The following is a 25023-nucleotide window of genomic DNA, read 5'->3' on the forward strand; positions in this document are numbered from 1 at the left end:
TCTGCTGACAGCAAGGGACCTCCATATGTGCCCTTGCTCCGGAGATATTATTGTATATATGCATCACTCTCCTGAGAAGCCGCTCGCGAATCTCACACAAAGAACACCACGCTATGCGGTAACCAAGTCTAGCACTTGTAACCTCCAATTGGGCAATCAAAATGATAAAACAACACAGTAATGCACGAATAAATATCTGTTGCTATGCGGGAAATGGATGGGATGACAAAAGAGGCCATAAAGAGAAAATGCAGCATACCAGGCTGAGGGAAATTCATAAAGCATACGTGATGAAAGGGGACTCATAAGAAGCGCATAGAAGCATATCGAATGAACGTATCCGAGAATAACGGTGAACGAACGAAGTGAACCCAGGGGCGGGAATCGCGGACTCGCTGCGCGGATTTTGGTCAATCAAGTGAGGTAAGCGAAAGGTGTTTTTCAAGGCTGAATTCGGAAGATCGCCCATAGGTTAAAGAGACTGAATAGCCTGAGGAAAATAGGCGGCGATACGGCGTGCACAATTTGCGTCAAATAATCGGCGGAACGGGCGAGATAACCAGATGGCGCGGAGGAAGATTCATCGTTCGAGGTGGTGTCTTCCTCGAATTTTTCTCTGATAGGAGAAGTCGAGGCATCAGCAGTCACTTTGTCCGGAATTACCAACGTTTCGACAAGCTTGGAAACCAAAAGCGGTTGCGCCTCGACAGCTTGTTCGTGCATTGTTGGTCGTGCTTGGACAATCTCGTCGCGCACAAAAGGCCTAGCATCGATGCCCTCGTCGCGCATCTCCGAAGGCACGGGTTTTGTTGAGATACCTTTGTGCCGAACATTAACCTTGGTCTGTATAGCGAATTCCTTCGTAACGGGTGTTGCTTGTACTGCCCGTGTCACCGTCTTGCGTAGTGGGGGTGTCCCAGGCAGGCGCATGAAGGAAGGTGAAGAAGCGGGATCGCTCGGTGCTGCAGGACGGCTAGTGAAACCAGTGGTTTGGCCGTGGCTCCGCTCATGTAGGCGAAGCTGCTGCAGTTGTGGAAGTATTTCGCTAACGCGCTGCCATCCAGAACAATGCGCCTCAACGTAGCCAGGCCTGTTCTTCTCACGGAAGAACTTTAAGTTTTCGAGGTAGGGAGCGAAGTGACTAATATGAATTGCGACGTTTAATGGATCGTCGACCCATGAATGACCAAGATGTAAGGTTGTCAAAGAACGTGAGGAGGTTTCAATCTCAAATAGAGTACGGTTGTCCGTTCGGTGAGCGTGTATCGGGATATGCAGCGTATGCAGTTGTTCACAACCTGCTGTTAAGAGTGCCAGACCTGTCAGCGTCACTTTCGGAGGACCATACGGAAGAGGCCATCTCGAGAGCGGGCAAAGTTTGACTATCTGAAGTTTGGGACACGCAGTGGCAAGGTGCTGCAGGTCCTCGTCAAGGAAGATGCGCGATTGCGGGAGGTCCACTTCGAAATGTGTAAGTTGAGGGAAGATGACCCTCGAGTTTTCCGTATTCACTAATCCGTCTAGTCGCAAACGCCGGGCGGAATTGTCCCCCCGCGTGGTAGAGCGGATAAGATCCACAAACCGCGAATTGCTCGATGGCGAGATCACGATTGAACGAAGACTGTTCTTGAACTGCCTGCTCACGGTGAGCCATAAAGAACGCCACTCCTTTTCGTTGTCGGGTTCGTCAAGGGCCAACTCGATGCTTTCAAGAGGTGCTGAGACCCGAGCGAGGAAATTAGTCGCAGAGCCCAACTCTCCGCTGTACGTACTCATAAGTATTGTTCGTTACAGTCGAGAATTGTTACTTACCTAATGCTTAAGTGTCGTAATTGTTTAAATCCTGGCTCCGTGGCAAAATTGACAAGAACAGTCGAATCTGCTGCAGAGAGCGGTGTCATCACAAAGTCTGGAGAGACAAATCCAGGTGACGACTTTCCAGAAGTTGGAACACCATTGAAGAAACTCGCGATAACACCATCAGAGCGGTCTCCAACTTCGATTTGCAGACTCTTAAGCGATGGAATAGACGACAACCAGCGTCCGATAGAAGGAGCAAGCGCACCAGGCGCCATCAGTGCAACCTTTTCCAGAGTCGTCTGCTGCTGGAGCAGGCGAGGGAGGTAATGAGGTAACCGCGTGGGTGAGGTAACGGAGAGCGATGTTAATCGCGTGCTTGATGAAACAACCGAAAGGAATTCGGCAAGGTCTTCCTGTGGCACACCTCCACCAACTTCAAGCGTCACAGATCGGAGCTGAGGATTCAAGAAAAGCTTGCTCCTTTCCAGTCCTTCACTAGATTCACATTTCCAATGGAGAAACTTTAAGTTAGGAAGAATGTAGTCCCTCGGTTTGGTCTTCTCAATAATAGAGAAGATGCCCGGGTGAACATTGCCAACGCTCTCATTGTAGGCAATCTTTCGAACCCGATCTCCGTGGACGAGCACACGATTCCAGTCCTCTGGCTGAGGTGGCTTCTCCTAACGGATCGGTCAATTTGGAAAAAAAGAGTGAATTGAAATGAGTTTAGTCCACTTACAAAGCCCTGACCTGGTCGACGAGCCCTCTTGAAGAGGTGGCCAGGAAAGAGAGAAAGAAGTGGTAGTAATGAGTCTAGCTCCTTCCACAGCGAATTGAGCGCCATCTCCGAGACGGCCTTGCAAGTCCGCGAAATTCGCGAAACGGTACGACGACCTCCAGGTGTCTCCAGGACATAGTCGAGGACGAATCTCGTCAATTCGGGATCTTTGAGAAGTTGAAGCATTATAGACAGATTTTGTAGCAGAATAAGAGGAAGAATTGAATGATCGTGTGAGCACAAATGGACTCAACTCTGGTGGAGTACAAACGGAAGGTGTAAGAGGTGCACAAGATATATACCGGCCAGGCAGCCAAGATTCGGCGTGTAGAAGGCATGTTACGTCGTATCTGAACCGCACCATAAAGGCATGGACAGGGGCACCTTAATATCACTATGAATCGCCGTCACATCTTGACGACGGCATAACTCATCGCATACTGCAGCAACTGTGACTGCAGACAAGTATGCTTCAAGAGCCTGGAAAGGTTCTTCAACGAGGCAGTGAAGTGGTTGTGTTAATAATATCAGTGGAACATGCAAGGTACACGTGTACAAAATGGCAACTTTACAATGCAGATCAGACGTGTATAAACGATCTAAGACACATAAGAATCAGCAAAAGCCGACGTTTAGTACATAAACAAACGTACAGACTTGCCTAATTCACAACTCGCCTACCTCCCACGGAATTCCTTCCCCCGCCCAGTCCTCTTCACCATCAGTTACGGCGGCTGCCACGTTATCAATTTCACCAATTCCCCACACCTCGCCCCGGAGATGTTGCGGGTCCATCCTTCCTCGTAGCAAGGAATCCACGAGGACTTGCTCTTCACGAGATCGGGACTGAGATGCGGAAATGTGGAGTACTTTGCGGAGGTCGTCTGGAAGGTTAATGTCTGGTTCGCCATCCTCGGATCCGTATTCTTGGCTTTCAGGTTCAACGTCAAATTTGATTTTCCCGACTGTCCCGAAAGCTTCTCGCATTAAATTATCTTCGTCACTGTCAACGTCTCGAGAACCAGCATGTCGATGTATGCTTAAGTCTAGGTCAACTACCTGCACGCCCTCATCGGTTGCCTGATCGTCTTCGCCAAGTTCATTGTCCAAGGTTAGCTTCACCTTTTTCCGATTTTTGGCACGAAACTTGTCCGCCGTCGTACGAGTCTCGGATTTTCCGTGGTCACTAGCAGATGGTGAAGGAGGCAACAGTCCACCATGATTCGTAGGAAGAGGCTGATCGTTGGATGCCATGTCATCTGCGTCGACAGAACTTGAACGTTTTAGATTAGCTCGGGAGTCTGCAGCAGGTCGGGTCTCATTTACGTTAATCGTAGCAGAATCCTCGGGCCAGTCAGACCTCATCGAAGCATATGGCCGTTTCCCTGAGAAAACTGGTTTCACCCGTGCAGAAGTTAAGAGGATCTTGTTCCGATTCTGCAACGAAGCCGCCCTCGTCAAGCCGCTTGGTTCTCCCTGAAGAGCATTTGGAAGCTGCCTAGTCGAATGCCCAGCGAAAGGATCAACTGCAGACTTCGCACGTGAATATGGTCCCTTCTTCGTGGTCGTAGTGAAGTTGGGTTGTGGAAGGCGAGTCTCATCAAATAAGGGCTTGAAGTCTTTCCCATTTGAAACTTTCACAGGCGATTCGTCAACGAACGCTGTATCTACCTCGCGATCGTTCTCTGAATTGCTTTCCGAATCGGAAGTGAGCCATGTGGATGCCACTCGAGGCTTCTTAGGAGTCGGAGAAACGAGGTCACCGCGAAGACGTTTCCTTGCCTTCTTTACTGCACTGTTAACAACGGGGGATGTTACTTCTGGAGCAGTTTCGATAGGCGGGAATGGATCCGGGGAAGGAGTGGGTAGTACTCTTTTCTTCCTGGGCGGAGTTGACGGAAGGTTGAAAGAGGTTGAAGTGCTTTGAGGAGCTTGATTATGATAGATTTGCTTTTTACGGGGCGACTTTGCAGGGGAGAAAGGATTAGATGTCTCTTCAGTGGGAGCGTGCGCCGTTGCACGCGACTTTGGTACAAGAGATGAAGGACCTGGTAGGTCGGATGACCGACGTGGTGGAGTCGAGGGGGCATGTCGATGTGCTTCCTTTGCTACATGCGATTGAGCTGCCTCCTTTGAGAGCTTCTTGTATAGCTTATACTTAGCGGCTAGTCGCTCAAGTAAGATAAGCAGTCACGACTGACATGTAGTAATCTGAACACGACTGACCAATCTTTGGTTGGGCTTTGATATCCTCGATAGCCGGGTCTCGGCTATGCTCTGCCTTGAATGCACGCTCCCATGACTTTATCTCTGAGCGTACGGCAGCTGCGTCCATGTCATGAGTCGGGCCAGAGTCGCGTTTCGAGTAGACCACAGTCCACACACGAGTCGCGTTGTGCGTGATCAACACGCGCTCTAAGACGCGTCGACGAATATGGTATCTGAGTCTCACCCACTCGAATGACGCGTCGTGCTTGACACTCTGATTTCTGGCTCTCCCACTCACTGCTCCTTGGCTCTGCATCTATCTGTACTCTTGCAATGTCTGAAGTAAAGAAACAAGAAAGGGACTTCACCCCCGAAGTGCAAGCCTTAGTCCCGGAGGCTACCGCTCTCGCAAAGGTACTAATGTTCTTGTCTGAGGTATTGAATTGTTCTAAGCGTTCGTCATAGGGAGGTAAACTGTCAGAAGCGATCGAGAAATTACTTGTCCTAGAGAAACAGACGCGAAATGTGAGCTTGTGTTGACACTATTGGAGGCTCTTATTGACGTCGCGAAAGGCCTCAGATCTTAAATCAACGACTACTCTTGCATCGACCGTGTCCACCCTAACCTACGAAGCTCGTGACTTCGCCGCCCTTAATTCCAATATTCTTCTCCTCAGCAAAAAACATGGCCAGTTTAAAGTGACAATTCAATCGTTGGTAGAGCAGGCAATGGGTTGGCTGGAGGAGGTGAGGAGTCGGGATGGTTTAGATAGATGGCTCGAACTTGTCGAAACTCTGCGACAAGTTACGGAGGGAAAGGTTGTATTTTCCACGATCGACCCCGGTTGGACTTTATCTTATGGATATTATAGATCTTCCTCGAAACCCCTCGCGCGCGAGTAACACTTTCTCTTGCACTTTACCATGAATCCCTCGCAAACAAACCTACGAAGGAGTCGCCTCCGCCACAGAAGTCCCTCGAGACTGCTTCGGACCTTCTCTCCGATCTCCAGGTCGAAACTTATTCCTCGATGGAGCGGCGAGAGAAGACAGAGTTTTTACTCGAACAAATGCGTTTGCTTGTTCTCGTGGCGAGGGGGAAGGACGCAGAATCGTCTGGTCTTAAGGAAAGCCGTGGTGAAGCGGATTGGATTAAGGTTCGCGTCGGTGGACGAAAGGTCAACGAGAGATTTTTGAAGGAAAAGGGCAACGAAGTAAGTGACATTTTTATTATTGATGACAAGTAGATTGACTTGTATGCTATAAAGGATTTGAAATTAAAATTCTACGACTTAATGATCCAATATGCATTGCATGGCAAAGAATACCTCGATGTTGCAAAATACTATCACAATATCTGGGATACGCCGGGGATCAAAGAAGAGATGTCGGGGAAGGGTCGTGAGGTACGCCTTCTCCTTGTCTCGAAGAAACTCAAACTAATCTTTCTTCATAGGCTCTCGAGCATGTGGTTTACTATATCGTCCTCGCGCCTCATAACAACGAACAATCGGACATGCTGCATCGCATATACGCTTATCCTGAGCTCACAAAGATGGAGCTTCACCGGTAAGCATTTCATGGAGGCCCGTCACACTTATTTCCTGAGATTCTCCGTCGCAGTAATCTCTTGAAATGCTTCGTAACGAAGGAAATCATGCGATGGCCCGGGATCGAGAATTTCTACGGTTCTGCTCTTCGTGGTACTGACGTCTTTGGCCATGCAAACGCTGACAGATGGGAGGATCTTCATACACGAGTGATAGAACACGTATGTGATCTTTACTTTACGTTTCTGATACTCTCCAACTTTATGATATTACTGCAGAACATCCGAGTTATCGCAAGTTATTATACCCGCATATCCATGAAACGTCTCGAAACGATGCTTGACCTATCTTCGAAGGAGACAGAGGAGACGTTATGCAGATTGGTCGTAGCGAAGACCGTGTGGGCTCGGATAGACCGGCCAGCAGGGATTATTAACTTCCGTCAGCAACAGACTTCTGAGGACGTATGTAACGAGTGGAGTTCCGACATGCAACGGCTACTTGGATTAGTAGAGAAGACGTGGATGGGAATGAACGCGGCTTTGGCTGCCCAATCCCGCGTGAAAGCTCAGTCGTAGTGCATGTATCCGTCGTGTAGTAGTTTCCGTATTGCAGTCTCGTGCTTTTATTGCAAGCAAGTGAATTTGAGATCACGTGCAGAAAGTTAAATATTCTCCTGCTCACGTTCTCACTTTTTCCGAAGTTAACCTCTGTCTATTTCGATGGTACGGCGCGTCGCTACACAAGTACACAAGCAAGTTGCTCGTCTTGCACGTACGGGCTACATCCAACAAGAACCACTGTGGTACAGAGCTGTCCTTGAACATCCTCCTCTCCCTCTTCCACCTCGTTCTCCTCCAATTCGCCTTCCGTCCGTTGCAGGCGCGAAACCATATGACCTGCCTTCGACTGCTAGCACTTCGACTGCGACTGCGGATCTGAGAAAACCGCCCAAAGTAAAGACACAACCCATCGTGTATATTGAAGATGAAGTTCGTCAGCAGTTCTTCCGCGACCATCCTTTTGAAGCGTTCCGCGAGCGAAGCCTCGTCGAGGCGGATGTCATTGAGGGCGAGCATCCTATACGTGGAGCAAAATGGACGCGGCTCAGCCAACGGGGTAGGAACCCTAAGCCTGAAGAGTACGTTTTTCCAAACCCACTTGCTACGTACGATCCAAACCAAGGAAGCTAATACTGTTTGCTTGTTTGTTTTGAATTGAATACGACAGTGTGGTCCGCTTCACCGTAAACCTCTACGAACACACCCCAGGCCTCTCCCTCTCCGACGCCTACGTCTCCGCCTGCATGCAATACGCCGCTCTTCGCTCCGAACAAGAAATCGCATCCAAAATCGCCTTAGCAGAAGCAGAATTCTACGGTATCACTTTCAAACCAACCGAAATCGAGCGTGCATTCCAGCGCGAAGCGGAACATATGAAGAGTTGGGAAGTGAAGAAGTACACGGAGGCAGAGTCGATGGAGGCGCGAAAGCGCTGGCGGATGCATGTGGACCGACCGACGAACGCTCTTGGTGGTGAGCCGATGTGGACGAGGGGAGAGACGTATACGCGATTATGGAAGGAGGGTGTACGACCGGATTATTCGCCTGCTGTGTCGGCGCCGCTAGAGGGTGAAGAAGTGCGTGTTACGGAGCACGTACGATAGATTGAGTACAGTACACGGTTGCAACTAGCTCAAAACTACTTCATAATCCATCTCATTTGCATTTTCGGTAGTATTCTCCATCCATTGGTCTATTGATATACACAATTATCAGCCCACAGCGAGATGATGATGATGATGATGATGATACAATAATTTGACACCAAAGACACTGACATTGACAACACAGCAAAAAAAGGAAAGAAAAAAAAAAGCAGAACACCAAAATGAAATCACGACCCAACTCTATGTCTCTTAAACGCAGCCTCCACATCCGCCCTCGAATACTCCAACGTCACATTCGTCTCCTTAAAACACTGATTAATCCTCATCAAAAATACATCCGTCATCCGCAGAAGCTCGTCCTCGCACGCTTTCCACACCCCCGTCATGACTGTACTAGCAGGACTACCCTCCGGCGCGTCCGCGTCTGTGAAGTGCTTCTCGACACGCTTGAACAGCGCGTCGATGTTCTTTCGTATGTCTTTGGAGTCGTATTCTTTGACAACGCGTTTGAGGGCGGAGCGGTTGTATGAGGAGTTTTTGGAGACTTCGGTTGGGGCTGTTGTTTTTAGGAGGCGGTCGACTCCGTCGAAGAAGTCCTGCATTAAGTCTGAGATCGATCAAGAAAATAAAGGATAGTAAAGGATGAACGTACGATAATCTTGGCGAACGAACGACGCATCACGATCTTCACATACGCGTTCAAATTTTCGTCGTAAATAGACTCCGCGTTTCTCTTGAACGCATTAACAGCATTGATGTTAAGCTGCCCGATCTCAGAACTGAAATGATGCATATTTTCTACATCAAAAATCCCCTCATCAGTTCACCACTCCAAACGGTGGAAAAGAAAAAAGAAAAGAAAAAGAAATCCTCACCGATGAGTATAACATGATAATTCAACTGTCCCTTATCCTCCCCATCTCCATCCAACTTCGCCATCTGCTTCAACGAATCAAACATACTCTGCACAATCCGATCATACGCCGCATCCACACTACTCCTTATCTCCAGCCCATCTGCACCACCAAGCTGACTCTCAATACGTGAAACGTACACGGGGAAGTACTTAATGAAATGCGCCACGCCACGCCGTTTCTTCGCATCCAGCCTCGTTTGTTCAACGCCTTTAATTTGTTCGTCCTTCCAGACAGTTAATAAGTCAGAACAAGAAGTTTGTAACATCAGATATGCGTGCTACTCACCACATGCCGATCGAAAATAACCCGGAGACGTTGATGCTGTTTGTCGAGTACGCTAGCGAAAAACGGGTTTCCTCGTTCTTCTGCATCGGCGATTGCCCTCTCGATTGAGGCAAGCACACCGACAATTTGCCTGTTGGAAATGAGCATTGCCTTCTTCCCCACATATTCGCAAGTGAAACACGTACATATTATCCTTTGCAAGTGCAGCATCAATAAACGACTTAAGCTCCGTCGGCAAGAACCCGAAAATAAGGTCCATAGCACCACGGACTAATTTCATCGTCGTGCTGCTCAACCCCACATAAAGCGCAGCTTGCCGTCGGAAATAATGATCAAGGCCGATATAGTCCGCAAATGTGATAGCAGTATCGTTAATGAGCAGGAAATCCGCGATGAATACCCTCTCGTTGTGAATTTGCGGTGCTATCTGTTCAAGAACGGTATCAAGGACCTATTTACCCCGTTGTTAGATTGGTAGAATTAAGGGCTATAGCGACGCACTTCGAAGGAAGTCAGTCTACCACCCGACTTCTTGCCCTTCTCCTTTTTGGCGTCTAAAGGAGAGCGAACCACCGTGCCTGCTCGACGAAGTCCGCCTGAGACTAAGCCTTCTTTTTCCGCCGTCGCAAAAGCTAGTAAAAGATAAAATTTATCGACTAGATTCCGCAAGGCAAGTTAATAACTCACCTTGCTCCGCTTCTTCTTCTGATGCCTGTCGAATGAACTTGCTGTACGCCGCTAATAAAGCTTTGACCTGCTTCGAGTGGAGATCGCTGGCCGCAGAGAAATACGCCTTCAACGGTGAAATCGTCAATACGTGTAAACTACAAAAATTACCATCGCTTACGGCACAAATCTTAGAGTACCTCGCCTCATCCATTTCTTTCATATACAACATAAGTCCACAATATCGACCAAGATAATCTTCCAATCGCTTATGACCGACGATGACCAGGCGTCCCATTTCACTCGACGAAATAAGTCCATTCGTATCCCCGAGCAAAAGATTGCTCTGCGCAGTAAACATGATCGTAAGGAAGTCAAGAATGCGTTTACAGAACTGGCTGTTGTGTGTTCGGTATTCATCTAGTCGCTCCATTGTAGCGGCCATGTCTACAAATAAATATTAGACTATTTAAAACCCACATATTTTTGGCAGGATACTTGCCGTTATCACGAGCAGCCAGAAGTGCTTTGTAAAGTTCGGTAGCAGCGAGCTCTAGTCTATTTATACCGTCGTCCTTTTCCAATGACTCCTGAGTCAGGGCGAGTAACGTCTCTCTGTCTACGTGTACAGTTTGCTACAATCCAGCTGTCGTCAGTAAAATGGCTTCAAAACTGAACGACGAAGTGTTACCAGTAGCTTCTCAAGCTCAAGTAGGAGCTGTTGCTGATTCTGAGTTTGAACCTGCAACCCACGATTCTGGGACTGGATGTATAAGATATCGTCGCTAACAGCCTGTAAAAACAAGAAAGGTTGGTAAGAATACGAATCAGAAAGTTATCCGTCCAACTGACGTTCAAGTGTATCTTGTACGACGATACTGTTTTCTCCATACTATCCAGCTCGGCAATAGCTTCGTCGAGTCCACTCAAAACCTTTGCTATTCGGTCATCATCCGATTCCAGTAAGGAGTGTATATTTGCCTGTGAAAAGAATGAGCGGCAACCAACAGAACCCGGGGAATCATAAGCTTACCCGTTCTAATAACGTGAGTTCATTCAGGAGACTCGATTCAATTGCATCGGCTGGACCTTTTCGAGACCGAGAGGGGAGACCATCGCCAATCCACTCGTAGCCTTCCAGCATTTCCTCAATATTCGCTAGAGTCGCAGCAGCTGCGTCGCCTTCCTCTTCCCACACGTCGTCTTCAACCCCTTCGCCCTCACCATCAACTCCGTCACCGCTAGCAATACCATCAACATGGCCATTAGCAGCACCAGACGGAGGTGTTGCTTCCGCGGAGAATAGGAGCCGATCCAGTAGCGCCTGGTTTGCAGGATCGAAAAACGATATTCGTGCTTTTGGATCCCGTTTACCAGGTTGTGATTGTGAGGAGGATTGTGTACTCATGGGAACGGCAGAAACACCGAGTTTCGTCACACGCGGAGGAACAGGCGGTTCCGTAGCATCACGATCACGCCGCGATCTTCGTGAGGAATTAGACGGCGCGGGAGAGGGCGCACGCGGTGTACCCGAACCACTGCGCATTCGCGACGAGGTGGATTGTGCGTATTCAGAAGGAAGAACGGAGGCGGAGGTAGCGGGGGAACCTCTTGATGACGAAGCAGCACTCGAGACGGACATTGCAACAGAAGTCGTGGATGCATTGGTCGCGGTGCTGGGAATAGAGGACGATATTGAGGGAACATCAAGGGAATTATGTGAAGCTGAATATGAGGACGCCTGCGATTGGGGCTGAATTGGTCTTGAACGAAGCGGAGATGGTTCCTTCACCCGGCTGATAGAGGCCGGTGCCGGACTCATTGGGGCGACATTTATAGACGGATACTGGCTCGGTGACGATGATTCAAATGACCGTCCGGACGCGTTTGTTGCGGTGGAAGGCAACCTTTGTCTGCGCATGGGTAGGGCTCCGGATGCAGACATTGCTGGGGACGCCGGTCGAGGCCCACCAATGCGCGAGGGCGAACCAGGACGAGTTGAGTAACCTGCCGAAGAGCTGGGTCGACCGTTAACAGGAGGAACGCGTGGTCGAGGTTGGGGCTGAGGCACAGGCGACTCGGATCGTTGGGATCCATTCGTGCGGGGACGTGAGGCAGATCGTGAGTCCCTAACTGTAGCATTTGTAACATTTGATCTGACCGAGCGTGCATCGGCCCGATCCGTGGTAGCGGTAGACGGACGAGCTAGGGCAGGTTTCAGGCTAGGTGATCCTTTACAACGTATATGATAAGCAATGACTCACAGACGGGAGGGACTTCAACGATTAGTTTTCTCTTTTCCCTCCTTTCTTTCTCTGGCAACAGTCTCAGTGCTTCCTCATGTAAAATCTGAGCCTGAGCTACGAATTGATCGCGATGAACGAGGTTTTCAACGTGCCAGGTGTATGTCCTTGCAAAAGTAACATCCAATTGGTCGGGCCTGTTAAACTGTTTGAAAGAATGTCGTCAGAAATAAATTCTAATGCCAATTTGAGAGCATACATCATGCACTGCTAGCCTGCTAAGGTCTGAGACGTTCCATGTCTTGCCAACGGAGAATGTGTCGTTAGGATTCAAGCGAGCCTTGTGAATGAGAGGTCCGCCACTACTCGTCCCTGCATATTATTATTAGGTGGTGAGGGGAAGGCAGGGGAGTACATGCAACGCACTGGCAAAAATGATGTAACGGAGCTTGCTTTTCTGTTGTGCAAGGTCCCTGGCTTGTGCAGCGTCGTCGAACTCCCATATCTTGAGGTGACCTGCGTAGAATTCTTGTGGCCCTTCGCCAGCAGCATTTCGCTTGTTGAAGACAGATTCTATTATACGATTTCTGAGGAGCAGTTCAAAGTCATCCATCACTGTGGATGCTCGAGGTCTAGTGTACAGAAGTAATACAGTAAATACAGTAGAGTGAATCCACCTCAGCTGCGGTTAACGACGCCGTCACGTGCCACCACCTTCAAGCAACGACAGCACTCGTCTCTCCTCCACTGCTTTCTCCACGCGCCCTATTGCGGATAACTCCCCGCCCTCTGTGCCGACTTCCAGTCCTCGCTCTGCCGCCATTGCATCAATCTCCTTCAGACGCTGTAGAACCCGTTGTCCTGCTCTATCTACAGCTTCAGAGTGTCCACCATTTTCCAACGTATTTACTGCTGCCGCCTTGCCCGAACGGTATGAATTGAGAGATACCAATGGACGCTGTGAGAGAGTGACGTGTGTTGTTTGTTCCGTTGCTGCGGCGGCTGCAATATCACCTTCTGCCTCTTCACTGGGTCTCCACAACCCTGCTGCCCCAGCAGGGTCTGTCGTGCCATGAATAAGCTCAGTTGGATACGAGCTTCTATCCAACCAACGATCCAGACTAGATACCGCTGCACGCATTTTCTGTGCCTTTTCCGCCTTAGATGGCCTTCCTGGTTTCTTTACTCCTGTACCAGCCAAGTCGGCTTCCTCCAAGTCTATTTCGTTCCGCACCTCTTCCCGAGGTAGTGTTCGCGGATTCTGAGCCTGCAAGTCGGTTGGAGGTAAGATCAGAAATTTCGGCTCGAGTGTTTGCAGGACGAATTGCACGTATGGTTTCAACGGTTGTTCAGACCCGCTCAATGACTCCGGCAAGTTCAGCAGTCTTTCAAGGCTATCTGTTACGCTGTGAATATCCATCCATTCCATATATGCGTGCTACTTACCAATTGGGATGGGTATACCATCAACTCGGAACATTGTCCGTGGAACGGACGTGGACGGTTGCGACATGTAGAATGTATAAAGTGCGAGTAGAGCCACCACACGCATCATGATACTTTCCGAAGATTCAGTAAATTCTATGTGACCGATTAATTCGTCAATATTTTAATGAGTGAATTGAAATCGTACCCGAGAATATTCGCAACACGATGTCCAAGAAAGTTTCGCGTGCTCTCGGCTCAAGCACCTTTAAATGCAACCATTGCCAACCGAGTTGTTCCCATATGTGTTTGAATAGCTCGAATGGCTTCAAAGGACTGGGCTCTGCTTCAGTCGCATTGGCAAGAGCATAGTAGTGCTTTGAATAGATCCGCTCAAGTTCGCGTACGTCTGCACGTAACGCATCGACAAAGAGCGAAGACGTGAAATAAGCGGGCTGAATAGTTGCTTGACCACGTTGTGCACCTGATGACGGTGCAGCTTGCATTGTTTTCTAATCCTCGTGGTCGTGGCTGGGCAACCTTGAACATTAGGATGATCGACGTTGTAACTTTGTATGACGCGTGTCCAACAGACACTCAGAAGTGCAAGCGCACCATGACCCTCTTCCGACGACTCTCTACCGTCTCATGCTTTTACTGCCTCAGTCTTATCGACCCTTCCCACCCGTCCTCAAGTCGTGCGGGTGCGTTCGACCCTAGCTCGTTTCGCTGTCCATACTGTGGTTGTTGGAACCGCTATGACGCACGCGGTCAAATTATCAGCGACGAACCTGCTCAATATGATGAACGGTTAAATATTGACAGCTTCTCCAAGCGCGGTGAGTCCAGGCTACGGCTTTCTATGGACGGCAGGGGAACCCTAGCTGAAATAAAATATGTCTACAGGTCTACCAGACCGCAACCAACTCCCATCACTAGCAGGACAGCGCACATCCAGCCTGTTCTGCCGTGCCTGCCAAACAAACCAAACACTCCTCATCAACCTACGCGCCGCCTACCTCCCCGAGCCAGGCGATCCATCATACTCCACGCGTGTCGCACAGCTACCCACGTACATAGCTTCACTACAGACGCGCTACCCGCCCGTGTGTCCGTCCTGTCAACCCGCTGTTGACGCTGAGATTGCTAGGAAGAACGAATATGCTCGTACACGCGCGCTGGGTGGTGCGTTGAGGTCGAGTGTTACTCGCCCATCGTCAAGAACAGGAGGAGCTAGAGATGTAACTAAAGTCAGCCGCACTAGACTTCGGTCATGGCGAATACGTGGCATATTGTGGAGTATAAGTTATTTAGCCGCCATCCTAGCCAATGCTGCAGGTGCGGTGTGGTTACTTGTATACCTTTTTGCCATAATACTGAAATTTACTGTTGAAAGGTGTTTTCCACCTTAGCATCCCCTCGCATCTTAACAGGCTAATTCCTGTATTACCATTTCTAATTTTCATTTCTATCATTTGGACGTTCTGGGATCCTACGTATTCATTACAACAAAAATCTCAGCTTCAAGGGAGGCAAGTCCGAGTCGGTGGCCGTCAGCAATATATTGTACGTTCTACACACTTCCTGTACTACAGACAGTTTATAATCTTATTTATGCTCTAGTTTCTTCAAGGCCTAACTTGGATATCAAGGCTATCAACATCCATATTGTTACTATCTTCTTCGATTAGCAGAGAATGGGATTTCCTACATCTGTGGACACGAAACTCCCTTGATAGGAATTCGAGAAGAGAGTTATATTTCGGTGCTGCCTTGGCTCTAGAGTTAACGGTGAGTCTCATTTTTCTTTCCTCTCACCTAATATGGTGTCTGACTAAAAGTCTAGATTCTCGTTCTATCTTACTTCTCCATCACCATCCATAAACCCGCTCCAATCCGACTGATAGACACCTCAGTCCAACGGGCGTTCTCCGAACCTCCACATAAATCATCAACGTCGGCGAACGATAACAGCTCAAAAAATGGGCCGTCAACTTCCTCATACGCCGTCCACCATGGACCAGATCCAGAACCAGACATATTCGCTTCACTCTCACTATCCGCAAATCCTATCATCACACCTACACCTACACCTGCCAGTGTGAACCCGATGTTCGGGAGGCCCTCGTTTGTACTTGGTGGTAATAAGGCGGCTAGTTCTAGTAACCTGCAATCGAGTTTCGCTGATGATGAAGAGGATGAACGTGAGGAAGATGGCTTTCCTCTTGGGACACGTCGGCGAGATCCAGATGCAATGGATTGGGAACCAGCGAGCCCTGTTAAGGAACTAACGAAACATACAAGCGGCTCGAAAGACGACGGGACGTGGCTCCGTCAACAACGCTTCTTCCCCCCAGAAGAACCAACGGGACTCGAGAACCTCCTTATGCGTACGCGTCTAATGGACGAAGATGATCCTTCACGTCATTCACGTGCGGGGATGCAGAGAGATGGAAGAACGGGAAGAATGGAAAGGCGGTGGCAATGGCATTGGGGATGGGTGTATTCCGTTTCTGTGTTACCCGTCGTTGCTATTCTCGTTGCACTCTGGTTACGATCGCGAATGTAGAATGTTGGACGGCCGCCGCCGTATCACACCCTCCACATATGTCAATCAATATAGATACAGATTACGGATTACTGACTTCTGAGAACGAGGTTTGATACGGATTTTATATATTAGGTTGGCTGCTACGTCCCTTCCATTCGATCAAAGCCTCAAAAGCAATCTTTCGGTTTCTTCATTCTTAACGCCTTAACAAACAGTTGTGATCGTGTGTTATCCCGGCTTCCCTACCTCAATTGCTCATTTCCGCAACCTACACTTGTGCCACAACGGTAATCTCTCGTCCCGACTGTGCACTGCCTCAACAACAAGCGACTAACTGTCCATCTCGACATCGAACCATTCTACAGTACTGATCTCTGTAACCGTACACACTTCATAATCTGACGGTTGCTGTGAACCCGCGCCTTGCACTGTCAAAAGAAACGAAATATCCCAGCATTTCAAATTCACCGAACAACGTAAACGATCGGGTTAAATTTCATAAAATAAAAAACTAACTATTGCTATAAACGCTGGTTATCATCAATTCTCCTCACAAACTGCACAAAGGAACACATCGAATGTCAGTGAAATAAACAGGACGATAAATAGAAATGACAGACGATCACTCTATGACAAGCAGACCCACATAAAATGGAATGAATAAGGACATGCATAATTATCAACATCTCCCCACCCAAATTCTGAAAGTCTGGTCTGCCTATTAAACCTAGCCATAGAGTGAAAAACACCAAACGAATCGTCCTGAACAAGAAATTTTATTTCATAAAAGAAGGGATAAACCGCATCGAGCGGCGGTGAAAAGAAGGTTGCAAACAAATGAAGTGGTATAGGCATAAGTATATGAACAACGTCGAACTAAAACATCATTGACAACGCCAAGAAATGACAGAAGAAAAGGCGCAAAGATCAATGGATTACAAGCATCTCCAGATCAAGTTGCTCGTAACGTCGAAAAAATCCAACAGAACTGTAAAAAGGAACGGTGTTATCAACAAGAAAAGATAGATGGACGGATGGTGATGGTAAGCTAACAGGGGTGAGCGAACAGTTAGCACCAACGATGATGAGCAAGATGTATCAAATCAAATCAGAAGGACGGTATACACGGCGAACAGAGATTGAGATAGAACCTCTGCTCCGCTACACAACAATGACTTCTAAAACATACGAGCCGAACGAACGAACGAACATCCGTCCGAACCGGATTCGATTGGATTCGATCAGTAGCCATAGCCGCGGTTGAAGCTCGGGCCCCGAGCGACAGCTTGCGACATTTGCGGACCTGGGCTAGGACCGCGCGTGAGGTCAGCGTATCCGCCTCCGAGGTGCGCAGGCCCAGCGGTGAAGTCGTGCGGCGGGATATCCGCGACGAGGTTCCCAGTGCCAGGGGCGTAGGGACGAGGACCTGTAAGGCTGCCGTGCTCTGAGCCGGAGATGAAAGAACCATGCGAGGCTTGTGAGGCTGAACGGTTCAAGCCAGGACCACCTGTCTGTGCGTGTGTCGACTCTGGACTCCAGTCGATTGGCTGCATACGGTCTTCGAATTCAGCAGACGGGCGGAACTGTAAGAGCACAATGAAGTCAATCACCCAAAAAAACACCGCAAAAAACGAGAGGGTTAAGCGAATGCTGTGTTTTGCGTACCTTCCACTTGCGGATGATCGTCCAGATAATAGCTGCACCACCGATGCTGGCCGCGACGACTGCAATGATCGTAATCGTAGTCTTGGAAATTGACTTGGAAGTTGCACCAGTAGTAGTAGCAGATTCGGTTGCCGAACTCTCCGCGTTGCTTAGGGTGCTCGTGAACGTCTGGGTAGGTTGATTCGACGAGATGGACAAGTCAGGCGCTGAGGTCACCGAAAGCGTTTCTGAGGTTGTCGAAGACGTCGACGAAGACGAGGTAGTAGACGAGGTGGTAGCATTCAAAGACGTTGCCGAAGTCGAAGTGGAGACCGACGAGGTAGTAGACTGTTACACCAATCCCCAATGATAGCGTAGTTCAGCATCGGAAATCGAGAGAAAAAAGTATAACGTACAGTGCTTGAGCTGACAGATGGAACACCAATACTAATGAGAGGGTCAGAGGACGCTGTGGTTGGGGTTGCTGGACGAGCCGTGGTACCACTTGACGTCGCTGATGACGCAGGCGTCGTGGAGGCACCATCGGCCGTCGACGAGCTCTGAGTAGGATCCGAGCCGACCTGAATAATCGGTGGTAGCTGGCGCTTTCTGATCATTCGACCAGCCTGCCGTCGATGCGCGGGAGAAGCGGCGGCATTTGCACTGGCGTCGGCCTGGGGCGCAAAAGCGATAAGGAGCGTAAGGGCGAAAACGAAGGTGAAAAGGAGTGTTCTGTTGCTGGAGCGCATGGCTGCGAGGACCGCAAGAGACACAAAAACGAAAGGACCGTTCTTTTTTTTCTAACCGTGTCGTGTGCTGGCCGTGGTAGTCGTTGAAGGGAGTAAGGGGAGAGTGAGGGACCGTGAAAGGAGACCAGCTGCCAAACACGGAAGGCGATAAATTGATATCAAATGAGAAAAAACTCCGTAAATGACTGAGAGAGACTACGGCTGCTACGCCAAAGTTCGTCCCGATGGCTCTTTTGCACTGGGCCAACAGCGATGATGCAGACAGAGAAACGATGTTCGTCAAGCGTCGAGACTATATGTATACAAAGAATCGACGGCGGGCGGCGAGGCTCGAACGATGGCTGTACCGTAACGCCTTCCGTATTCGTCCCTAGCCTGTTGCCATGTCCAAGCATCTCACGTCTTTCAATCAGAGTCCATCAAATCTCATGGCAATCCAGAGCAAATCCATCCTGTCCTTGTCTTTGAGCGTCCTTGTGCTCAGCACACTATGCAATCTATTCGACTGAATATTTACGAAAGAAAGTAGCCACCCATTCACGCGTGTCTGTGCAGGCCGATTTTCTTTGCCTCGTGTCGCCTGACTGCCGGAAATAAAATGGCGTTCAACAGCCGCTGTCAATGGCAACATCAGTGCCTCTCGGCCATCATTTCAAATAGGCATCGTAACCTTACAAGCTTCTTTCGACTTCGAATGATGATGCATGTTCAACAGTCACCAAAGATGGACCCTTTTGCCTACGGGAGAAGTCAAGATCTCCGTGCCTCCTTGTATCTTGTATCTTACAACACACAAGCACGTCGAGCTCAGCTCAAATCCATCCAAACTAGCTTTTCGTAACACACAGCAACTAAACGCTACTAAGTACCAAACCTCAGAAGTAAACGAGCGGAGGGAGGAGGAAAGAGGTAGATTATTCGTAATCCTACGGTCCGTAGTGAAACAAAAATAGAGCCTAAGGCTCCTGGACTGGAAAGTCAATGATAAAACAAGATAGAATGTCTGTAATTTATGCTCCATTGTGACTAGTCAAGTCCCAGTTGGCTAATGGAACGCTATTTGGTGAAACAAAGTCACTCGAGGACATGCCTGGCCATTGCGGGTTGAAGAGAATCTCCAGCGTATATTGCCCAGCTGGCAGGTCCATGGTTACCACCGTCACTCCAGGGTTCGGCTGGTCTACCTGGTTAGGTGGCAGAGCCGGATCACTGGGGAGTCGAACTGCGTCCGCCTTGCCAATTTGGAGGCCAGACGGTGCATTCAGGACCTCCATAACCATCGTCTGACCATCTAGCTGCAAGGTAATCTGATTGCCGCTGATAGACACGGACGCGTTCGTGTGCATGCGCCATTGAATCGCCTGGCTTGCATTTATTTCGTCCTGGAGCAGAACCTGCCTGCGTTTATTTAGTAACCGAACGCCTCGCTGGAACGACGTACTGTTGAAAATTACAAATTAGTCTCGATAATAAATGTTAAAATAAGAAACCTACACGTCAAAGTACGCGCTAGTGAGGTCTGCCACCCAGAATGCGGTGGAGCCATCCGGAATGTCAAGCACCGTACTTGAACCCTGCGTAGTCCCGGATGATCCAGACTTCACAATCTGAGGCTGCGCGGCTACATTCTGGTTCGACTGGTTAACCATAATTGTGTTCTGGCCCTCAGTCCGCTTGCGGTAATACAGCCAGCGTTGGCTGTCCTGAGCATCGCTGGAGAAATAACCTGTTGACAGATAGTCACCCGAACCGAGGTCACCAGCCCAACGCGTCCCAAGTGCATCAAGGACAAAGTCACCAGCATCCAAATCATTGTGCGTCTGGTGACCCTGAAGCATACCGGCCTTGACTGCAACATACAACGCATTCAGGTCGGTCCATGAAGAGCGCATCGACGCCCATTGGTCGGTATGGTTATCGAAGAAGTGGTCAAGAGGCATGCCGTCCCAGAACGCGCCAGACACAGTAGGGTCATACCAGAACATGCTCCAAGGGTCAGCCGCGTCGTGTTGGTCGCGCTGGTACAAGACATATGCCGGTACATTGAACTTATCCGCCATGAAGATGAGCGAGTTCGCTGTAGCGGTGTACTTGTTGGGGCCGTGGTCACCATAGTTAAACAGTGATGTCGCACCCTGGATGTACATGTGGAAAAGACCGGTCTGGTTGAAGTTCGGGTTGTTGCTGAGCATACCGAAATCTGAACCAGTCGCGGATATGAGTGCAGCTGTCATTTCGGCCCAACCAGTCGTCCCGAAATACCAGTAATTCGCAGTCTCGGCCCACGAGCCATCGTCCGACACTGCAAACACACAATTCTCCTTTGCGTTCGGAATAGTGAGTCCGAGGAGCTGCTGAGCGTTTCCTGTTTCGTCATCACCGAGAACGGCAAGGGAAGCCAAGGTCAATCCGCCATTGCAAACACAGTTCCAGTTACCGTAGACACCGGCAGCGGACCACCAGCCGTTCGTACCCTGTGTCAGAGCAGCAACACCCAGACTAAGACCGTATTTGTTCAATGTGAAACGGATTGCTTGTTTCTTGTCATCCGACCACATGTCATAAAGCCAATCGTAGGCAATACCGAAAGCAGCTGACATTTCTGCAGTATCAAGGAAGTGGGCAGAGTTCCACCTGTCCTCTTCAGGACCCCAAGGATTCGAAGTATTTCCGGCAGCATTCTACAATCATGCAAGGTCAGAACTTGTTAAAAGCTAGGGCAAGTTTCTACCTGAAGCTCAAGCCAGGTTCGGTCAACCCAAGACGTATCATTTGTCATGCGATAAGCATACGCGAAAGCCTTGACACGCTCCTTGACCTGACGGCAGACATCAAGAATACCGCTGGATCCATCCATGAAGTATGGGACGGGATCCATGCTTTTCCATTGCGTGGCATTGCCAAAAATGGTTTGGTTCCAACCGCTGAGGTAAGGGTCGTGTGCGATAAGGTTGGGAAGCGCCTCCCACTTGAAGGCAGGCGCAATAAGGCGCGGACGGTCGGTGCGCACCGTAGTTGGACTTGGGTTAGATGGTTGGAATGGGTCTTGCGGCCATGCGAGATTCTTGTCGCTCGTGTCGATAAACGTGGGAGTAGTGAAAACAGCGGTATTGGTCTGGGATGGATTATCTCAGCATCAGTTTCATTTTGACACAAGCACGCAAAAGAACCTCGACGCACCGTGGAGGGGTATACTGGCAGCATCCATTCGCTATCCGTCGAGACAGCGAAGCGGCCAATCTCGCTTTTAGCCGATACGGCGGAGCTCGCTGCGGCAGACGGGTCGTTTTTCGATGCGGTCTTGTTATCATTGCTCTTCTTGGTTCCGACGACGGCACCAACGACGATTCCGGCAATGACGAGGATGGCTACAGGTATGCCAAACTTGATCCAGTTGCTGACGCCCTTCTTGGGTTTCTGCGGGGGCAGAAAGCCTGAGGACTGGTTGTAGTAAGGGTCACCTGAGCCATAAGGGTTGGAGTTCGCGGACTGGTATCTGACGTGTGTAAGGGGACGCTGACCCGAATCAAAAGAGTTCGCCATTGTGCGCTTTTTCTCTTGCCTGCAACTTGATCAGTATCGAGCGGTAGGGGGAGAAGAAAAGCGGCGGGAGGCGGGAGGGGAGCGGGGGAGAGGGAAAGGAGGAAAATGCAAATGAGAGACAGGAGGCTGACAAGCCTAAGTGAGATTGATATACTAGCACTACGAGAAAAAACCGGCTCTGGCTTTTGTAATGGAACGGAGAAAGAGGCAGTGAGGTAGTTGAGGAGTGACGGCGACAGGGACAGATGGTGAGAGAACGGCAATAAAAGCAGGCCCCCCGACATCGTTGCCCAGTTTTTCAGCTCGTTACATAATATTTCGGCTGACCCTCGGCTGTATTTTTATAACACTATTAATATCTAGATCTACGTGATGCGGGACAAACTTTACTCCTCTAGACACTTGAGTCCGAATAATTCCACTGTATTTGTCCATGCTGCCTCGGCGACATCTTCGACGCTCACTCCTTCGTGCAGGCAACTCATCACCCAGCATACACCACCAATCGCACACGGTTCGTTACGGCCCTTCACCGGTCGACCCGGTACGTAACTCTCGGGTTTCGTCGCCGCTGGGAAGTACACCTCGCGCAGAGCGGCTGGCAGCGAGTCCAGATGCCGTTTTGATGCGTGGGTTGATGTCATCGTGCACCATGGAGCATCTGGGTATGGATTGAAACCACATCAACGATCGTTTATATTTAGGTTCCGATAATACAACGTGCGCCGCCTACCTGTTTCCAGCATTAGTCTACCTTTCGGGATGGCCTTCGCAGCTTCGAGGTTTTCATCTGTCTTCAACGAACATCCGTTAACAGAGACGTGAAACCCCATGGTAGTCTGAATAGGTAAGAACGATTGAATTAATAATGGAACAAGTAGGATAAGATAGGGACGCAACGAGCTCCTCAATCTCAGTTTTTGTCCCAGTAAAAGAATGGACGACGCCACCTCTTCCTCCAACAGCACGTCCTCCGTCGGTATCAAAACCTTCCTCCCTCAGAATGGAAACAAAGTCTTCGTGCGCAGCTCTGGAGTGTAAAAACAGCGGTAAATGATGCTTCTTTGCTAAAGATAGCTGACACTCTTTATAATCGTTTTCTCAGTGTAACATATTCTCATGGCATGAACTATGACATACTGAAATATTTCTTCTGTGTTTCCTGGTCTGCGAAGTGCAGTCTGTCATAATCTGATGCACGAAGTCGGTCTTAGGTAATATAAGAGCGATCAACTGTATTCCTACCAAGGCCACATTCACCAACAGCAACAACTCGAGCTGCACCCGCCAAGCTACTCGATATTACCTGGTCAAGTGCATTCAAGTAACCATCCGGACCGATCCTGAATTTGTCAAATTCACCCGAGCGGGTGGGATGGCACCCAACTGTTGCATACAGATCTGATAGGTAGACAACTCAGTTGGAAATCATATGCATATACTGCAAATTACCGTTCTCTTCAGCAACTTTGAGAGCTGTTCGTGATTCCCTCAAGCTCCCACCAGTGATTATCATAGACTTTACCCCGGCTAGCTTTGCCCGTTCAAGTACTAAAGCGAAGTCGTCTAGATTCCCATTAATATAACATGTATGATTACTATGTCGGAAGTCATTAATATTTACCTTCGTGCTTCCTGTGTCCGCGATAGATCCCATGGAAAACGGGATCAGTCAAGTTCACACCAATATCTTCACGAGGTCAGAACCGGAAAGGTACATGAGTAATATTAAGACTCACCAATGAATTTAAGCTTAGATCTATCCATGGTAGTCGTTGGGACGACAGTGGTCCTTGGGACTACAGTAACGGGCATGTTCCTTATACCGTGGAGTGTGCTCAAGTATCGATAGGGTATATACTTGGTAAAAATGATGGCACGATGCTTCACTGTAGATCGTAAGGAATCGGCGCTACGTAAAGTCATATGTTATTCCATTTATAATGTGCCGTGTATGACGAAAAGGAGTGTTACTCAATATTTGCGAAGAACAGAGTCAATCCCGGGCCGTACCAAGAGGATTTGACGCAGTAATTGATGATCCGCACATCTACTCTGCACGTGAATCCATCAATCGCGTGAATATGAAGCCGTCCCCACATCGGCCTTCTCATCACGAATCCCGAGCGTCTGATAATACTGTCGCGGCGCCCCTTGCGGGCCAGACCCACATGTGGGCCATTTTACTATTCCCCCCTCAAATTTTGCTCAAACCTCATAAAAATTTGTAGATATGTAGCTAAACATCTAATAAATATATATCTAAAAATTTGAGACGGAATAATGAGCAGTAAAAAAGTTATTATACTTACAATCTGAAGAGTATGAAAAATTACACTTTTGGAGTGAACCAAACTCTTTCCCACACAATCAATACACTATATTAATTCAAGGTATTATTATTTCAAGCTGTAATTTTGTAAACTTGTGTATTAGTATGTTTTTTGTTGATATTAGTTTTTGTAGAAGTTTCTGTACAGTTTTAAGTAAGTTATAAGAAGAATTGCTAATAGTATGATTTTAACAGATTAGAATATACAAATTTACTAATCTCTGTCTTTATAATTTTTTATACTCGATTCTACTATTAGGACTAGTAAAATAAAGTTAATATTTATAATTATATACATTAGAGGTATATATGTACCAAAAATTATAACTTAAACTTAATTACTTCAATTTATATTATGTTATTATTTTTATAACTATAAAAATTATAATTATAATAAGTATTAGTAGTAAAACTACTGTTATTATCAAAAAAAACATGTGTCCATCCCTCATGATAGATATAATAAAGTATTGAAAAGTAGTATAGTTATGATAATAGAAAGAGAAGGAATGTGAGCTTGAAGTAAAGGAGAAAGAGCTTGATTAGTATTAATGTAAAATAGTAGAATATTTATAACTAAATAAAGAGAGAGATTATTAAACAAACTCAACAACTCAAATCTCAGGAAAGGAAGAAATATACCGTATATGAGTACTAGCATAC

At 48.3% G+C, this 25023-nt stretch overlaps 10 protein-coding genes across 10 annotated transcripts; 3 read left to right on the forward strand and 7 right to left on the reverse strand.

The window, feature by feature from the left end:
• Nucleotides 1–163: 163 nt before the first annotated feature.
• FOMMEDRAFT_167038 (uncharacterized protein) lies at nt 164–2823 on the reverse strand. Its single transcript, XM_007265243.1, has 3 exons — nt 2540–2823; nt 1813–2480; nt 164–1762 (listed from the first exon to the last, which is right to left on the reverse strand). Exons 1-3 carry the CDS (start codon nt 2762–2764, stop codon nt 442–444), a joined length of 2214 nt encoding a protein of 737 aa, XP_007265305.1. The 5' UTR covers nt 2765–2823; the 3' UTR covers nt 164–441.
• A 94-nt stretch (nt 2824–2917) lies between these two features.
• On the reverse strand, nt 2918–4913 carry FOMMEDRAFT_154809 (uncharacterized protein; the record flags this gene model as incomplete). Its single annotated transcript, XM_007265244.1, has 4 exons — nt 2918–3058; nt 3151–3177; nt 3260–4743; nt 4805–4913. 4 exons carry the CDS (start codon nt 4911–4913, stop codon nt 2918–2920), a joined length of 1761 nt encoding a protein of 586 aa, XP_007265306.1.
• Nucleotides 4914–5119: 206 nt separating this feature from the next.
• On the forward strand, nt 5120–6940 carry FOMMEDRAFT_139874 (26S proteasome non-ATPase regulatory subunit 12; the record flags this gene model as incomplete). Its single annotated transcript, XM_007265245.1, has 8 exons — nt 5120–5200; nt 5252–5311; nt 5360–5605; nt 5659–6000; nt 6055–6192; nt 6243–6355; nt 6410–6557; nt 6615–6940. The coding sequence occupies 8 exons, from the start codon at nt 5120–5122 to the stop codon at nt 6912–6914; spliced, it is 1428 nt and encodes a 475-aa protein (XP_007265307.1). The 3' UTR covers nt 6915–6940.
• A 118-nt stretch (nt 6941–7058) lies between these two features.
• On the forward strand, nt 7059–8103 carry FOMMEDRAFT_139875 (uncharacterized protein; the record flags this gene model as incomplete). Its single annotated transcript, XM_007265246.1, has 2 exons — nt 7059–7477; nt 7567–8103. The coding sequence occupies 2 exons, from the start codon at nt 7059–7061 to the stop codon at nt 8000–8002; spliced, it is 855 nt and encodes a 284-aa protein (XP_007265308.1). The 3' UTR covers nt 8003–8103.
• A 129-nt stretch (nt 8104–8232) lies between these two features.
• On the reverse strand, nt 8233–12729 carry FOMMEDRAFT_82797 (uncharacterized protein; the record flags this gene model as incomplete). The annotated part of the gene is made up of 17 exons (XM_007265247.1): nt 8233–8601; nt 8658–8803; nt 8881–9145; nt 9208–9337; nt 9393–9658; nt 9709–9809; nt 9865–10000; nt 10055–10320; nt 10385–10508; nt 10565–10666; nt 10726–10854; nt 10907–11076; nt 11149–11483; nt 11613–12002; nt 12197–12321; nt 12385–12488; nt 12543–12729. The coding sequence occupies 17 exons, from the start codon at nt 12727–12729 to the stop codon at nt 8233–8235; spliced, it is 3345 nt and encodes a 1114-aa protein (XP_007265309.1).
• A 562-nt stretch (nt 12730–13291) lies between these two features.
• FOMMEDRAFT_105836 (uncharacterized protein) lies at nt 13292–14047 on the reverse strand (the record flags this gene model as incomplete). The annotated part of the gene is made up of 3 exons (XM_007265248.1): nt 13292–13514; nt 13563–13697; nt 13750–14047. Coding segments are annotated over 3 exons (654 nt in total), but the record flags the coding sequence as incomplete, so codon positions are not given.
• A 110-nt stretch (nt 14048–14157) lies between these two features.
• FOMMEDRAFT_167042 (uncharacterized protein) lies at nt 14158–16144 on the forward strand (the record flags this gene model as incomplete). The annotated part of the gene is made up of 5 exons (XM_007265249.1): nt 14158–14380; nt 14448–14879; nt 14938–15107; nt 15165–15332; nt 15388–16144. 5 exons carry the CDS (start codon nt 14158–14160, stop codon nt 16108–16110), a joined length of 1716 nt encoding a protein of 571 aa, XP_007265311.1. The 3' UTR covers nt 16111–16144.
• A 436-nt stretch (nt 16145–16580) lies between these two features.
• FOMMEDRAFT_139876 (uncharacterized protein) lies at nt 16581–18756 on the reverse strand. The gene is made up of 3 exons (XM_007265250.1): nt 18153–18756; nt 17758–18084; nt 16581–17675 (listed from the first exon to the last, which is right to left on the reverse strand). Exons 1-3 carry the CDS (start codon nt 18483–18485, stop codon nt 17334–17336), a joined length of 1002 nt encoding a protein of 333 aa, XP_007265312.1. The 5' UTR covers nt 18486–18756; the 3' UTR covers nt 16581–17333.
• A 530-nt stretch (nt 18757–19286) lies between these two features.
• FOMMEDRAFT_167044 (uncharacterized protein) lies at nt 19287–22263 on the reverse strand. Its single transcript, XM_007265251.1, has 4 exons — nt 21666–22263; nt 21217–21600; nt 19980–21166; nt 19287–19925 (listed from the first exon to the last, which is right to left on the reverse strand). Exons 1-4 carry the CDS (start codon nt 22026–22028, stop codon nt 19496–19498), a joined length of 2364 nt encoding a protein of 787 aa, XP_007265313.1. The 5' UTR covers nt 22029–22263; the 3' UTR covers nt 19287–19495.
• Nucleotides 22264–22356: 93 nt separating this feature from the next.
• On the reverse strand, nt 22357–23964 carry FOMMEDRAFT_120893 (uncharacterized protein). The gene is made up of 8 exons (XM_007265252.1): nt 23768–23964; nt 23653–23718; nt 23481–23594; nt 23274–23429; nt 23169–23219; nt 22929–23113; nt 22762–22867; nt 22357–22689 (listed from the first exon to the last, which is right to left on the reverse strand). Exons 1-8 carry the CDS (start codon nt 23952–23954, stop codon nt 22415–22417), a joined length of 1140 nt encoding a protein of 379 aa, XP_007265314.1. The 5' UTR covers nt 23955–23964; the 3' UTR covers nt 22357–22414.
• Between the last annotated feature and the right edge of the window lie 1059 nt (nt 23965–25023).

The sequence above is a fragment of the Fomitiporia mediterranea genome, assembly GCF_000271605.1.
Source record: "Fomitiporia mediterranea MF3/22 unplaced genomic scaffold FOMMEscaffold_5, whole genome shotgun sequence".
NCBI lineage: Eukaryota > Fungi > Basidiomycota > Agaricomycetes > Hymenochaetales > Hymenochaetaceae > Fomitiporia > Fomitiporia mediterranea.

What these genes read in the sequence shown, in the direction of transcription:
- FOMMEDRAFT_167038 (XM_007265243.1), bottom strand. Translation starts at nt 2,764, where the DNA reads ATGCTTCAACTTCTCAAAGATCCCGAATTGACGAGATTCGTCCTCGAC. An exon ending in GTCGACCAGGTCAGGGCTTT is followed by an intron (nt 2,481 to 2,539) that starts GTAAGTGGACTA and finishes CCGATCCGTTAG; the next exon opens with GAGAAGCCACCTCAGCCAGA. An exon ending in TTACGACACTTAAGCATTAG is followed by an intron (nt 1,763 to 1,812) that starts GTAAGTAACAAT and finishes GAGTACGTACAG; the next exon opens with CGGAGAGTTGGGCTCTGCGA.
- FOMMEDRAFT_139876 (XM_007265250.1), bottom strand. Translation starts at nt 18,485, where the DNA reads ATGCGCTCCAGCAACAGAACACTCCTTTTCACCTTCGTTTTCGCCCTT. An exon ending in CATCTGTCAGCTCAAGCACT is followed by an intron (nt 18,085 to 18,152) that starts GTACGTTATACT and finishes TTGGTGTAACAG; the next exon opens with TCTACTACCTCGTCGGTCTC. An exon ending in CGATCATCCGCAAGTGGAAG is followed by an intron (nt 17,676 to 17,757) that starts GTACGCAAAACA and finishes GTGCTCTTACAG; the next exon opens with TTCCGCCCGTCTGCTGAATT.
- FOMMEDRAFT_167044 (XM_007265251.1), bottom strand. Translation starts at nt 22,028, where the DNA reads ATGGCGAACTCTTTTGATTCGGGTCAGCGTCCCCTTACACACGTCAGA. An exon ending in GAACCTGGCTTGAGCTTCAG is followed by an intron (nt 21,167 to 21,216) that starts GTAGAAACTTGC and finishes GCATGATTGTAG; the next exon opens with AATGCTGCCGGAAATACTTC. An exon ending in ACTAGCGCGTACTTTGACGT is followed by an intron (nt 19,926 to 19,979) that starts GTAGGTTTCTTA and finishes AATTTTCAACAG; the next exon opens with TACGTCGTTCCAGCGAGGCG.
- FOMMEDRAFT_120893 (XM_007265252.1), bottom strand. Translation starts at nt 23,954, where the DNA reads ATGACTTTACGTAGCGCCGATTCCTTACGATCTACAGTGAAGCATCGT. An exon ending in CAAAGTTGCTGAAGAGAACG is followed by an intron (nt 23,430 to 23,480) that starts GTAATTTGCAGT and finishes TCTACCTATCAG; the next exon opens with ATCTGTATGCAACAGTTGGG. An exon ending in TGTTGGTGAATGTGGCCTTG is followed by an intron (nt 23,220 to 23,273) that starts GTAGGAATACAG and finishes TTCGTGCATCAG; the next exon opens with ATTATGACAGACTGCACTTC.